The following is a 15,321-nucleotide window of genomic DNA, read 5'->3' as shown; positions in this document are numbered from 1 at the left end:
TAAAACACATTTTTAATCCTCTTCATATTTTTTGGACCATTAGGCTTTTAAACAAACATTATTGTTGAAATGTGGTAACCAGTTTTGTTGTTAAAAGGGAAGAAGGCCAACTGGCATTTTCCACTGAGTGTCCTGCTCTTGATTAGGTTGCTGTGGCTCATCTTTTCAAGCTTGAAATTGAAAAATTTTCAGTTCATCTAAAAAAAAATCATCAAGACCAGAGAAATTGATTTAGGTGAGAAATCTGGCAGACATCTTGATGAAAGTGTCAATTTACTAATTTATAGTGGTGAATATCAAAGATGCTATCCAGGTTACTGCCTTCCTGTTATCAACGTATCTAGAAAACAAAACACACCATTAACTGTGCCTGAATTCAAATGGAAAATGGGTAATTTAGTACCCTATTAGATAAGATTATGACAAATTTTTCCATGCCCCTACACAGAAGTAGGGTGAGTATTGTGTTTACTAACTAGACCTCGGACAAATTATTTAATATTCCTGAGTGGTCAAAATTTTAAGTCTGCCAAGTGCATCATCACTCTTCTTGAATCCTGCTAGCTAGACAGCAACAAATACTACTGTGCTCTCCCTTTTCCAGACCTCACTCGAATCATGCCCTGTGGATTTTGCTTGACACTGATATGCTGCAATTTCCAAGTTTACATTAAATTATATGTTATATTTTGATTAATAGTTACTTAATAGTATGTGAAAGATACCCTAACTTTATAGCATAGGTAAAAAAATATATTATTTGCAATGGGTTTTGAAGTTGTCTAGTATCTTTTATGATATATTAGAATCTTGTTAACCATAATTGCAGCATATATCATTTTATTTCTGAACCCCCAAATTCATGGGAGGAAATCTCATTTAGGACCTGCAATTATATTCTTTTGTAATTAATCAGTACTTTATTATGTCTAAATTGATATAAAAATATAAATATGAAATACTGATGTCCTTTAAAATAATTTAAAAATAAGATGGAGTTTTAAAATATTGTTGCATATTTATGACACTATCTTCTGACTACAGTTTAAAAGATCCCTTGACTTTTAGATACCTAGCTGTAATTGCAATTATAGACAACCATGCATATTTGCTCCTTAGAAATTTAATGATTTATTGAGAAAGGCTGGCCATCAAAGTAAAAACCATTGTTTTGTCAACCAAATATTCAAATATCACATTTTGTATGTGCAAACATAAAAAAAAACTAGGTCTTACTCTTTACTTCTCTTATCCTTCTGCCTCCAGTTGAATTTCCCCTTGTTTAAAAACAGTGTTTAAAGGTTTTCTGATCAGTCAACCAGAACATATAGAAGTTGGGAAAAGGGCTCTGCATTTAGATATTGTGATTCTAGTGCATAAAAGAGATACAAATATAGAGATATGTAGACGTATACATTTCAGTTCTCACAAAAGGGAGTAACTTCAAGCACGGCTCACAAGAAAAATTTAAAATAATCATAGTATATACAATGGGATAGTTTAAAGAGAAAAACATACCCCTCATATTCCTGATACTAAGATTTTGACACATTCTAATGAGTGTGTTAAAATTAAAGGTGGACTACACTTCAAAACTTATGCATTAAAATAATCTTGACTTCAACATTTCTGGTTCCTGGTGCTCATTCTATCCCCTTAAGCCCTAGGAAATAAGCAGACCCTGGCCAGGGGTGCGAGGGTTGGGACTCAAACACCACTGAGGTTTTGAAGAACTCAGGACCTGGTGTCCAAGCATAGAATATAGGTTCTGAGAGCCCCACTGTGCCTTCACACAAGCATTCCAGACTTGTCCTGATATCAGAACCGTGCCCTGCATTGGCTATGATCAGGTGTTTGCTTCCTAAAATAGTGTATGCAAAAATGTTGTGTCTCTTGGGAAAGAAAAGCCATTATATGGATTATTAATTTAACAGGCAAAAAGGGATGAAATATTAAATGCGAAAAGTGAAGTGCACTTTATGGAGAACACTATGGAAAGCCAGAAGGCAGAAAGAGAAGAACTCAGCCACCTTCGGATGACATGGCAACTTAAAGCCATTGCAAGCAAGCCTGTGAAACAGCAGTGGGGAGCATTCAAAGAACAACTTAGAAAGGTACAGGAACATGCAGTGGATATTATTAAGTCTTAAAAACGAATGAAATTCTGACATATGCTGTAGCATAGAAGAGACTTTAAAACATGATGCTAAGTGAAATAAGCCAGTCACAGAAGGGTAAATGTTGTATGATCCCACTTACATGAGGTACCGAGAGTCAAGTTCATAAAGAGAGAAAGCAGAATAGAGGTTACCGGGGCTGAGGGGAGAAGGGATGGGAGTTACTGGTAAATGGGTACAGAGTTTAGTTTGGGATGATAAAAAGTTTTGGAGGTAGATGGTGGCGGTGGGTACACACTAATGTGAATGTCCTAATTCCACCAAACTGCACAGTTAACAATTAGTTAGAATGGTAAATTTTGTTATGTATATTTTACCACAATAAAACCAGAACGAAGTAAAGGAAACTCAGGGCCTGCACTTTTGTTCACTGGTGATTTAGAACCTTGAACTCACTTGAGGTAGTGAGTGTTTTCATAGGGATGGAAAAGTTCGATGACATACTAGTCATCGCTGGAATGGTCGTTACATATTTGCTGGTGGTATCAAAGAAAACAAACTCATGACTATCTAATGTTTATTTCAGACTACTTACAACTTACAACTTCTTCAGGAAGCACTTATGCCTGTGTCTGCTCTTGACCTTGGAGGGAGCCTCCAGACCATTTTAGGTCTACAGAAAAAATGGAACGAAATGAAGCCTCAGCTCCAGGTGAAGAAACAGACTGATAGACTTGGGTGAACAGGAAAAAAATAAAAAACTGAGGCTTTCAGAGGGGAAGGGGGTGGGGGGATGGGTTAGCCCGGTGATGGGTATTAAAGAGGGCGCTTATTGCATGGAGCACTGGGTGTTATACACAAACAATGAATCATGGAACACTACATCAAAAACTAATGATGTACTGCATGGTGACTAACATAACATAATAAAATTAAAAAATAAACAAAACATAAAATGGATTGCCATATGACTTAGCAGTTGTACTCTTGGCCATTTATCTCAGAGAAATGAAAACTTATGTACTAAATACTATGTACACAAATGTTTATAGCAGCTTTATTCAAAATAGCCCCAAACTAGTAACTACCCAAGATGTCCTTCAACAGGGAATGTTTAATGATTAAACTAAACAGCCACGTCATGGAATACTACACAGCAATAAAAGGCATGAATGATTGATATACACAACAGCCTGGATGAATCTCAAGGGAATTGGCTGAATGAAAACAGCCAATCCCGAATGTTGTTTATTGTGTGATTCATTTATATAATGTTCTTGAAACAACAAAACTTGAGAGATGGAGAACAGATTACTGGTGTCAGAGTTAGGGATGGATAGGGGAGGAAATCATTATAAAGGGAGCCATGTGGTGATTGAATAATCCCTTATCTTGATTGTGGTTGTGGTTACATTAAGCTACACATGTGATAAAATTGCATAGGACTACACATATACACAGACACACAGACACACACACAAGTGCATGTGTAATTGGAGAAATCCAAAACAACTCTGTGGATTGTACAAATGTCAACTTCCTGGGTTTTATCTTGTTGTACAAGATGTTAACTTTGGGGAAGAGAAGACTGGAGAAAAGGAGCATGGAACCTCCCTGTACAATTCTTTTTTTTTTTTTTAAAGATTTTATTTACTTATTTGACAGAGAGAGACACAGCAAGAGAGGGAACACAAGCAGGGGAAGTGGGAGAGGGAGAAGCAGGCTTCCCGCCCAGCAGGGAGCCCGATGCGGGGCTCGATCTCAGGACGCTGGGATCATGACCTGAGCCGAAGGCAGACGCTTAACAACTGAGCCACCCAGGCGCTCCTCCCTGTACAATTCTTTGTAATTTTCTTTGAATCTATGATTATTTCAAAATAAAGATGTTAAAAGACAACACAAAACAAAATGAAACTGTTCAGTTGAGGTTTACCTAATTAATTTTCACAGACGGGTGAATTACTTTTTTTTTTTTAAACAAAAACATTGCTTGTCTAAAACTCCACTTTAAAAAGACATTTTTCTGGGGCGCCTGGGTGGCTCAGTTGGTTAAGCGACTGCCTTCGGCTCAGGTCATGATCCGGGAGTCCCGGGATCGAGTCTCGCATCGGGCTCCCTGCTCGGCAGGGAGTCTGCTTCTCCCACTGACTCTCATGCTCTCTGTCTCTCATTCTCTCTGTCTCAAATAAACAAATAAAATCTTTAAAAAAAAATAAAAAATAAAATAAAAAAAAATAAAAATAAAAAGACATTTTTCTTACTGTTGTTCTGCACTGTTCTGTATTTGATGAGACACAAACATTCAGGCCACAAAATGTCCTTAATATATTCTTATCTTAGATTATTTTAATTTATGTTAAATTATTTCCTTATTAATGTATTTATCACATATATTGACTCTAATTATTTCCCTAAGAGGTATAGACACATTTTAGATGAAGACATCTGAGAGCAAGGATGGGCAAGCTCTGACACAGAGGCCCTCCTGCCCTTTGTCCCCGAAATTGCCACTATGATGTCACTGTCCCCGCCCACTGGCACCCCAGGTTCCCAACACCCTCCCAGGAATCTTGCTGTGCTCTCCCTGTTCTCCCTCTCAGAGAGCCCTCAGGAGATGAGATAAAACCATGAGTCATGTTCCCAGGCCCTGACTCTGAATGCATTCCATACCCTCAACCTGCTGCGGCTCCTAAACCTGATACAGCTGCCAAAAGTGATTGCTGGTCATGCTGTCCTCCTGCCTGGCTTCTTGTTCTTTGCTGCAAAGTCAAGCTATCTGCGTTTCTGTTGGTCACAACTTCCTAAGTGTTGGCCTTAAAGAATGCCGAATCAGAAAATGGAAGATTCCTTTAAGGAATATCTATTGTAGATTCTTTAAAATAAAACTGATATCATGGATAACCAGCCCCCCGCACAAAAACACACCATTGTAGCCCATGGTGAATGAGTTCTTGTAAAATCTTAGAAAATTCAACTACCCTACGTGTTAGGTACTTTGATATACCCTGTGTTATATATGCCTATTTGCATTTCATGTTTACATGGGTGCACATGCCCCTGCACGTGCGTGAGTGTGTAAATCCCTCGAAGTCAGGGGCCATTTCCAAGCTTTGTTAGTTCTGTCACTGTGACGTGCATATATTTGATGTCCCCATGCTTGATTTCAACTTGAAGACCTTTCTGTTACTCTTCTGCAAATTATTTCCTTTGCCTAAATCATTTCCATTACTTTTCTCCTTGATAGAAGAAGATCCATCCCTGATGTTATAGTGACTTCCTCTTTGAGTTGTCCACCCTTTGCAAGTTCTATCCCAGAATCTGGATTCCTATAAGGGATCTCTGAGCAGTGCTGGGTAAAAAGGAAGCTGCTTTATCCCTCCCTACATATGGTGACTATTTGTGGATTCTGGGATGACCATTTTTTTAAAAGATTTTATTTATTTATTTATTTATTTATTTATTTATTTATTTATTTATTTGAAAGAGAGAGAGAAACAGCATGAGAGGGAAGAGGGTCAGAGGGAGAAGCAGGCTCCCCGCTGAGCCGGGAGCCCGATGTGGGCCTCAATCCCAGGACTCCGGGATCATGACCTGAGCTGAAAGCAGTCGCTTAACCAACTGAGCCACCCAGGTGCCCTGGTGGATTATGGGATGACCATTTTTAAAGCAGCATATCTACCACATGGCTCAGCTGGTAGTTCACTCCGACCACTCTGTTACTCTAGAGGACAAATAATTCCCCCAATATATTTTTAGACATGCCTTCTCTGGTGTTTTTACCACACTGCCTGATTCTAGTCTGTATTAAATATCAGAGATGGTCATGGCTTCACAGAATATCTAAAATACATTCAGTTAACAGATAACTGGAGTATTTGGTGTGCCACAGAAATAGGTGACTTTGTAGTTTACCAGCTGGCTTTGAAACAGGTTTTTTTGTATTGTTGATAATTTTTTTTTTTAATTTCTGAGAAGTTGGGGATAGAATAATGTATCCTTAGCATCAAGTACAAAGCTTGGATTTGCAGGGATGGGGTGGGGCTGACAATAAATAATTGTTAACAAATGAGAGAATGATTTGTGATTTAGGTCTTCCTATAGTCAGTTATAAAGTAAAAAGCTCCCTAAAAGCTGGATATTTTTATTGCTTTTAACTTTTTAGCAACTGAATGATGAAGTTCAGTACATTATAAAAGAATCAGAAGAGTTAAGTGGCAAAGGAGCCCCTATGAAAGAGAAGTCTCAACAACTAAAGGGGCTTATTCATCTCCATCAAACACAGAAAGAGAGAATCCAAGATTACGAGGATATCCTGTACAAGGTGGTCCAATTCCACCAAGTCAAGGAAAAGGTAAGACTTGTCATGGATACCTGGAAGACCCTCAGTTTTAAACTATAAAGTTAAAAATAAATTATTGTGCAAAAAAGGCCAAATTTTTTATTCTGGTATTAGGAGCTTTCCACAATCTGGCCTTTAACTTTTTTCTCACTATGCCTCTATCCTCCCTTATGATCCAGCCAAACTGAGCTCTTCTTTGTCCCTCAAAGATAGTGCACACATTCCTAACTCCAAGCCTGGACTCTCAGGCACCATTACCTGACAGATCCTTTTCTCTCCCCTCTACTATTTAAACCCTGCCCCTGCTTCCAACAAACCTATGTCACTTGGAATGTTTTGTCTCTCTTCTAAATTTCCAGAACTTTCATTGTTTATTTCACACATTTGTCATTTTTAGCACCTTGATTCTTTTTTTTTAAGATTTTATTTATTTATTTGAGAGAAAGATTGAGAGAGAGAGAGAGCAAGAGTAGGGGGAGAGGGAGATGGAGAAGCAGACTCCCTGCTAAACAGGGAGCCTGATGTGGGGCTTGATCACAGGACTCTGGGATCACGACCTGAGCCAAAGGCAGACTCTTGACTGACTAAGACACGCAGACGCCCCTAGCATCTTGATTCTAAATTACTTCTTCCCCTCAACTCAAGTGTAAGCTCTTCGAGGGAAGAAAACAAATTCTTTTTGGGTTTTTTTGTATCTCAATTAACTGACAATTTGGAGTGCTCAATAGAGCTTTATAGTTATTAGCTTCTATTAACAGAAAATGGACATCTATCAATTTCCCTTTAAAATAGCCTCTGAATTTACTCAGATCACAAGTCTAAATCTTGCAAAGGTTTTAAACTCTGACCAAAAAGAGTGTTTTCTTTTTTAATAGAATTGACAGTGTTAATCCCTCAATTTTACCCTATCAGTTTGAAGCACTGTAACATTTTTTTGGTCTATGACACTAATAATTATAGATGGGCTCGGCAGCATTTTGACCAGGTAGTAAAATTGGTTATAGCAAGTGGGCTTTTAAAAAAAATCTATCTTCATAAAAAATAGGAAATCCATGTTAATTGTTAATGTCCTAAATTCCAGCTGGGTCATCTCAATAAGTCAAGGGAAATGGAGCTTTTAGAAGAGCCAAAGGATCTGGATGATGCCCATGAAGCCCAGGTTCACCTCAGTCGCTCGCAGGAAAAGCAGGCACATATTGATCATCTCCATGAACTGGCCCTTTCCCTGGGAGTGGATGTCATCTCATCAGTGCTACGGCCTGTAAGCAACTTAGAACACCATCACTCACACCTAACTAAAGCTGAGAGTTGGGATATAATATCAAAGAAACCAGGCAGATTGCCTAGTATATGTTAAATTTAAAAATACATTAAACCATTGGGATAGTTATTTGTGGTGAATCTCTACCACCTATAACAAAAGAAAAGACTTTTAAGGAGAAAAATCTGTTTATAGAAGTCTTGTTTAATACATCTATTCTCATGCTAATTAAAATGTAGAATTGTAGAGCTGTGTTGTCTAATATGGATGGCAGTCAGGTTTTCGCATTTGAAATGTGCCTAATGCAACTAAAGAACTAACTTTTCATTTTATTTATTTTTAATTAATTTAAAATTTAAAACTGACACTCACTGTAATTATGGAAAAACTTTTAAGTACGTTGGGAACAGCTTGGATATGTGAATCTACATTTTAAACTATAAACTATGAAATTTGAATACAGATCAAGTATTTCTGATAGAAGTTTAGCAACAATTAAGAAGTGCTTGTAAGTGTGAAATACACGCTAGATTTCAAAGACTTAGTATAAAAAGCTGTATTAATATTTTTTACATTTGTTTACATGTTAAAATGATGACATTTGGTTGAACAAACTATATTCTGAAAATGAGTTGCACCTGTTTCTTTTTTACTTTTTAATATGGCTACTGGAGAATTTTTAATTATTCATGTGGCTCAGGTTATATTTTGATTGGACCTATGCTGCTTTAGCATTTTGGATCTGGAAGGTATCCTAGAGATGATCTAGCCCAGGACACTCATTTTATAAAAGAAGGATCTGAGGCCCAGAGAAGCTGCTCTATCCATAAAAGCCCATAAAGAAGGAGCTTCCTGGCTTCACCAAAGGCTTGCATACTCATTACTGGATCTGCTTTATGCCACTGGCCTGACCTTAACAAAGGAGCCTAAAAAAGAAGAAAATATTTCCAGATCATAATTTTATAAATAACACATTGGACTCTGATTAAAAAAAAAAAAAATCCTTCTCCAAATTCCCAATTTGAGGGAAGAAAAGATTGTTTATTCTATCCAATATGTATAACATAAATAAAATAATAATGGCCAATTTTACTTTAAAGTTCATTTAAGATCTCCACTAAATGATATGGAATGCAATGAACCTAAAGTGGTTTTTTTTTTTAATTTTTTAACTGAAAGACATAGAAATACAAAATATCTGTCACTGTTTATAGAATTGGTTTTTACCAAGAAGGAGTTTTCTTTTTAAAGAGTTTTATTTTATTGATAAATTTATTTTAAAAAGAAAGAAAAAAGTAAGATGTGTCACTTTGCACAAATAATATTATAAATTGTTCTCCAGCCCTCATCTGGCCTTGGCCTCAGCAGCCCTCTGTGTTGAGCACAGATTGGCGCACTTGCATAATGAACCTGAGGTTAAGTTCAAGTTGACAGGAAAATTATAGTGCAGAAGCTCAATGTTTCCAATGCATATTTTATGCCTTTTGAAGTAAAAATTATACCTTATAATAAACGGCGTCTCCGAAGAGTTGGGTGTGATGAGCCAATCTTCAAAACTGTAGTTTCAAGACTAGAGTTGCAATGGTTTGCCTTCCCCAACATGCTGGTGTCTGGCTTCTTTCTGAAATCATTACATTCAAATATGCTTAAGGTAAGGTAAGCCAGGAACTGGTTTTTTAATGCCCTTTATAAGTTTCATAACGCAGGTAAATAGCACGTTCGTCTCATTGCTGTTTCACCCACTCCTTTGTCACTTTCTCTTCTCTTTCATTTTCAGAACTGCTCTAACATTTCTGCAAAGAACCTGCAGCAGCAGCTGGACCTCCTTGAGGGGGACCATGTGAACTGGCGTGCCAAAGCCCAGGAGTATGAACGGACCCTGACCTGCAGCTTGGAGTACTGCACCTCAAGGGACAAGATAAACGAGGTGGGGTGGCAGGGGTGAGAACCGACACTGTCAAAAGCTGCTCTGAACCTAAAGCACATGTCTCTTGTCTGTACATGTGCACCCACAATCAGGAGACCTTTTATTCCACCTTGACCTTTCATCCACCAGCACGGTCTCAGGGCTCTGAAAGTTTGAGTAAATTTCCAGCACCCAAGTCAGTATGTTGTCAATGCATAGAAAAGCCTGGAATACACTACTGTGGTGTTTTATTTGCTTTCTTTCCCCCCACTCAAGCCTGTACAGCAATTGCTTGCTTGAGTGGATATAGCCCATTAGGGCAGAAACTGTGATGCTGTCCCCATGAAGCCAGCTCCGAATTGCTGAGATTCTATTTAAGTACCATTGACTCACAGTGAAGGGGGTGCCAAGGGCCAGGGGAGCAGGCTCTTTGCCTCAGTGGCTACAAAGTATTATCACCAAAGTCAAGTGGCTGGTTTCATATTTACTCAAATGGAGTGGCTTCCTGGCAAAACAACTTCTAGAGAAAAAGGAATAACAGATGAAAGTCATCCTCTACATCCACGCACCTGCTCACAAACACATAATTCCACCTACTCTCCCTCAATTCTATCTAAACCCCAACCCCCAAACATGTAGCAAGCCACAGTAACCCTCCCCTAGTTAAACTTCCCATTTAAATAAACTTATTCTGGGGAGAAAACATAGATCAGTATGGAAAATATAGAACCTGACTTTTGACTGAGAATTGACAGCAGGATAGAGAGTACTGTAATGCCAGACTTATCTCCATTTAGAGCAAAATGTTTCGAGTCCATCAGTCTCAAGTCCATTACAAAAATGGGTGGAAGAAAAGGAAGTGGTAAACCTTCTCAAACATTTAGTATATGCCCAATTATTTACATAATCTGGGCCCAGCAAGTATCAAATATCAGACAACATTAGCTCACGGACTCAAGTATGAGTAACTAAACTTGAATGGTGGTCTAGCTCTGAAGTGCTCCTTCCTGCAGGCCACACTTTTCTAGACCATGCGCAGGTGCAGGAAGGGAGCAGGGCTGGAAGGAAAGTGAGAGGGGCTGAGAACAGGAGAGGCCATGTGGATCCCAGGAGAGAAACAGGAACATCAACGACGGCTTTCATTTTAGCTATGTGCCGCAGGACTGTAGAGTTGCTGCTCAGAGTCCATGTTCCAGGGATGCATTCTGGGCTAGAGATTCATTCGAGGTTAAACCCAGAGTGTAGCCTACCCTCTATGGCCTCTTCCAGTTTCAGCTAACAATAGTTCATTCAGGTCTTATTAAAGAAAACAATATTAAAGAAAACATTATTCTCCCCAAGGCTATAACATTTAGATTTGCAGGCTTGCAAACAATTTTTTTCCTACCTTTCCCCAAAGTTATCTTCTTTCTTCCCTTCCTCCTCCTCTCTAATCCCTCCCCCTCCTCTTCTTCTTCTTCCTTCTTCTTCTTTGGTAAACTTTTGTTTTGCCAAAAATCTCTCTCACTGCAGGGATGCACAGCTCTATACTAACCGAAACCACAAGCGGAGGAGGCTAAGGGTTACTCCCAGCTCCCTATAGCTCGGTTTCCATCTTCCTGATGCGCTGTGGCTTTTATGGAGCTGGGTCTCCCTATTCAGGCCTTTCCCACAGTGGTTCTATTTACAGGTTGCCTCGTGATGAGCCTCTGCTGGGAGCCAGCTAGTTGAGATGACAGATGTCCCTTGTAGTCACAGTCGGGACGCCTAAGGATTGTCTGTACCATGAGCAACCAGATACATGTGGGTTTGATTTAGGAATCGGATATCACTTTAACATGACCTTAAACATTAAGAGAACTAGTCTTCCCACTTGCTTCTACTTCATATCCAACTAATCTTTGATATAAGTTACAATTTCATATTTAAAGGCTCTTTGAAAATCTTTGGTCCTTTTCTCCTTTCCTTTTTGTAGAAATTCAGTAGGCATGTCACAGTGTAGCATCCACACCCTGGACTTTCCAACCACAAGCCTAATGGGAAGATAATCAGAAGGAATATTTTTAGCACACTTTAGTGAAATAAATATATGTACACTCTAGTTTGTATTGTGAATATCAGAGTGCAGATGGGTAGATGCCAAGTGGTGATAATATTTATACACCTAGACATTTTTATTATATTGTCATTATTAATATTTGGCATAGGTACTTAAAACATTATAAAAAATTGAAAGCAATATGTTACTCTACTTTTTTTGTATATAAAAACATTAAAGTCAGACACCCCACGAGAGAACTAGAGCAAACATTGCATTTTTTTTGAAGATTTTATTTATTTATTTGAGAGAGAGAGAGAAGGGGGGAGAGAGAGAAGCAGGCACCCCAGCTGAGCAAGGAGCGCGACACAGGGCTCGATCCCAGGACCTTGGGATCATGACCTGAACTAAAGGCAAACACCCAACCGACTAAGCCACCCAGGCACCCCAATGCATTTTATTTTTTAAAAATTTTTTTTTAAGATTTTATTTATTTATTTATTTGAGACAGAGAGAATGAGAGAGAGAGAGCACATGAGAGGGGGGAGGGTCAGAGGGAGAAGCAGACTCCCCGCCGAGCAGGGAGCCCGATGCGGGACTCGATCCAGGGACTTCAGGATCATGACCTGAGCCGAAGGCAGTCGCTCAACCAACTGAGCCACCCAGGCGCCCCGCATTTTATTTTTTAAGTTGATTTGGAAACACGTTGTTTTGCTTCCAGTATGCTTCAAGTGCTTCTTGGAAGTTCACAGACTCTGGGTGGAAATAGATTTTGGAAGATCTCGACTTCGACACATCTTCCTGTTTAGGATGAGAAACCGGAGGTGTGTAGGATTTGCATTTGAACAGTGTGCTCTAGGACTACAGAGTAGTAGGCGTGTTGAGGAGTCAGCTTTGGGCCAAAAGCTCATCTATTGGTCTTCAGGCTTTACTGGGCACCAACACGATGTCACTTGCTAAACTCAGAGTCCCCACTCACTCCCTGCTTTAACGCATTCAACCATGGCATGGTCTGATGCGCTATGTACCCTTCCTCTGTGCTTTCCTCTGCTAGCCTTGTTTTCTGGCACAGCCGTGACAAGCTGTTTGGATGCTCTGATACAATAGCACAGTTCATTTGGTCGTTTCAATCAAATTACTTGTTGATGATGCCCTAACTAACTTTCCTGCTTATAACTGCCCTAGAGGTCCCTAGCAGAGGACTCAGTACCTCAGGGCAAAATAAAGGGAGGTGTTCTAAATGCGATTTTTTTTTTTATGTGATACGATATTCTTTAAAGACAAAGAACCATGGTTCTGTGCCTTATCTTTGAGTAAAGTATTATTATTTTCTCATTTCATACACTACATAAGACATAGGAAATTATAAAATCTCATTTTCTCCATGTCTACCTTCACAGCCTTCAGACTGCCAGATTTCGTGGAGTTTTTTTTCCACTCATTTCACACAAAGATACATTTGTATGCATAAATGTTGAATTTTACCATATATTTTCTTGCCTGGCAACATAAATAAGCTGTTAATACACAAAGCATTACAGACATTCTCTGTGGTGAGACGTGACAGAACATCATTAGTTACTCATTCTTTTACACGTCTTCATTTAGAAATGTAATAAGTTAATATCAAGCATGTTTTCTATCTGCAACCTGACCAAAAAAATTACTTTTACATAATGTTAATGGAAATCTGTAACTGGAGTCTCATTATGGGTCACAATTACTTTGCTGAAAAAAAAAAAAACAAACCAGCAATGACAAAATTGGGTTGGTATCCATTCTCTCAAAATAAGTTTTGCAAACAGAAGCTTTCATATAATTAGATTACTTTAGCCTGAAATTTTTACACTGTAGCAACATCCTACCCATTGGGAAGGAAGCAGAAAAGGATTTGGTGTATATATAGGTCTATTCCATATGTCGGAGTCTCAGGTTCCAGTTACACAAATTTGTTTGTCAGTTTGGATAAGTCGGTCATCTGAGTTCCAGAGATACAAGGCAGATGAGAAGCAGCAAATTAGAACAGGGGAATAGACACATACCCAACTCATGAAATCGAACTTCCTGACCTCATATAGCACTTTGCTGTTGACAAAATGACGATGGAGAGCCCCCTGCTGGCAGGATAAGAGGCAGATAAAGAGTGCCTGGATGGGTCAAACAAGCGGTGGGCAGTATTGTGGTATGGTGCGGGGGATTATCATTTTCCAGATCGATAACCCTAACTCGTCATTTTAAGGAAAAAAACTAAACTATCATCATTTGACACATATCGCCAATGTGGCTACACTGTACTGGACCATGAGCATATAGAAGTCTTCAGGGAACGTGGAGCCCAGAGTGAATTAAAGCCCCTGGGACTTCAAGTCACAGCCAGTCGCCACCAGGCCACACCATGGGTCCGTCCAGAGGGTATATAGAAGAGAATGGAGAAGATAGATTTGTTCTGAAAATGAACTTCCATAGGCATAAAAGGTGTTAAAAGGTTGGTGTTTCGCGTCGGCAAAGTGACTCTTTTTCCTGGAGAATACAGAGAGCTGAAGTTAAAAATCATAGTTACCAGGTCCAGAAAATAAAACCAACGTAACATGAGCACACAGAGCTTGAGGGGCAGAGCCAATAGCCGTTACGGAGACACCATGTCAAACGGAGCCGGCGTCCTCTCTCCACAGGCTGCCCCACTTCTCCTGCCACAGCGCTGGCCCTGAGCGCACGAGGAAGGACAGCCACGTGGTTGCCAAGCGCAGGGAGGCCCAGGGAGCCTTGTCCTGAAAGCTCTCCAGCACTTAGGCTTAATAGTCTAGCCGTAGTAATCGTAGCAAATCATTCAGGTTGAATTATGAATCTTTGGGTCCTTCCATTTCAAATGCAAGCATCCCTGGGAGGTGATAACTGTGAAGCCTTCTGTTACTGAAAATGAGCATCAGAAATCTTTTTCTTGGGGCAAAAGGATGAGCAAGAAATGAAGCTCGTGAAGTGGACATGAAGAGAAATGGACTATTTGTTTTGTATTTTTGCATCTGGCCAAACCTGTGCCATAGTTCCAATGAAGGCTTTCTTTTTTAATTTTTTTAGTAGGGTCCATGCCCAGTGTGGAGCCCAACATGGGGCTCGAACGCAGGACCCTGAGATCAAGACCTGAGCTGAGATCAAGAGTCGGGCACTTAACCGACTGAGCCACTCAGGTGCTCGGAGAGGCTTTTGTTTTAATGGGTTTCCTTACTATTAAAATGTCGCATGTCCCTCATATAAATTGGTTTTGCCAGCACCAGACTCACAATAATACGCCCTTATGCCAAAGCAGCCTCAACCAGCTTAGTCAAGACTAAAAATAGCAATTCAACCCGGTCATCATCAGCCTCGTCTTGCTTCTGCTTCTTTTCAAAGAAGCTTTGTTCATTCCTAACCCTGAGAGAAGCTCACTGCTCCCTGGGAAATATGGTGAAGATGTTCATTCTGCTGGTTTCAAAAGAACCACAATTTTAAAGTCTTAATTTTATTCCTAAGTATAGCTCTATTAACTTAGTCTGCTGATTCCATAACAAATATGGAGGAGCTGAACAAGTGGAAAGAGAGGAAAATCACATTATTCATTAGAAAAAAAAAATTCCTCCTGGTTTTTTAAAGACTTTTAGAAACTTTGTTAATATGGATTATAACAACATTTAAATCTTTCAAATA

General features: G+C 39.3%; 1 protein-coding gene and 1 long non-coding RNA gene across 11 annotated transcripts in view; one reads left to right on the top strand and one right to left on the bottom strand.

Annotated features, from left to right (window-relative positions):
• The window catches only part of LOC123839068 (uncharacterized), a 108,927-nt gene extending 97,829 nt beyond the window's left edge, over window positions 1-11,098 (bottom strand). For all 7 annotated transcript variants that reach the window (XR_008505600.2, XR_006789568.3, XR_006789561.3 and 4 more), the window contains exons 1-2: window positions 11,011-11,098; window positions 9,220-9,338 (exon numbers count right to left, since the gene is read on the bottom strand). This is a non-coding gene — a long non-coding RNA (uncharacterized LOC123839068). The remainder of the gene's footprint in view (window positions 1-9,219; window positions 9,339-11,010) is intronic.
• Window positions 1-15,321, top strand: part of CCDC141 (coiled-coil domain containing 141) — a 213,645-nt gene that overhangs the window by 155,885 nt on the left and 42,439 nt on the right. For all 4 annotated transcript variants that reach the window (XM_054506112.2, XM_045868431.3, XM_054506111.2 and 1 more), the window contains exons 15-19: window positions 1,935-2,114; window positions 2,704-2,829; window positions 6,280-6,468; window positions 7,538-7,717; window positions 9,495-9,644. In XM_054506112.2, coding sequence (XP_054362087.1) covers window positions 1,935-2,114; window positions 2,704-2,829; window positions 6,280-6,468; window positions 7,538-7,717; window positions 9,495-9,644 — 825 coding nt within the window. The remainder of the gene's footprint in view (window positions 1-1,934; window positions 2,115-2,703; window positions 2,830-6,279; window positions 6,469-7,537; window positions 7,718-9,494; window positions 9,645-15,321) is intronic.

This window comes from Mirounga angustirostris, unplaced genomic scaffold (genome assembly GCF_029215605.1).
Source record: "Mirounga angustirostris isolate CCGP_5_RB_7025 unplaced genomic scaffold, mMirAng1.0.hap1 SCAF_3, whole genome shotgun sequence".
Lineage (NCBI taxonomy): Eukaryota > Metazoa > Chordata > Mammalia > Carnivora > Phocidae > Mirounga > Mirounga angustirostris.
Note: the sequence above shows the minus strand (reverse complement) of the source record. Positions and strands in the feature narration are given on the sequence as shown.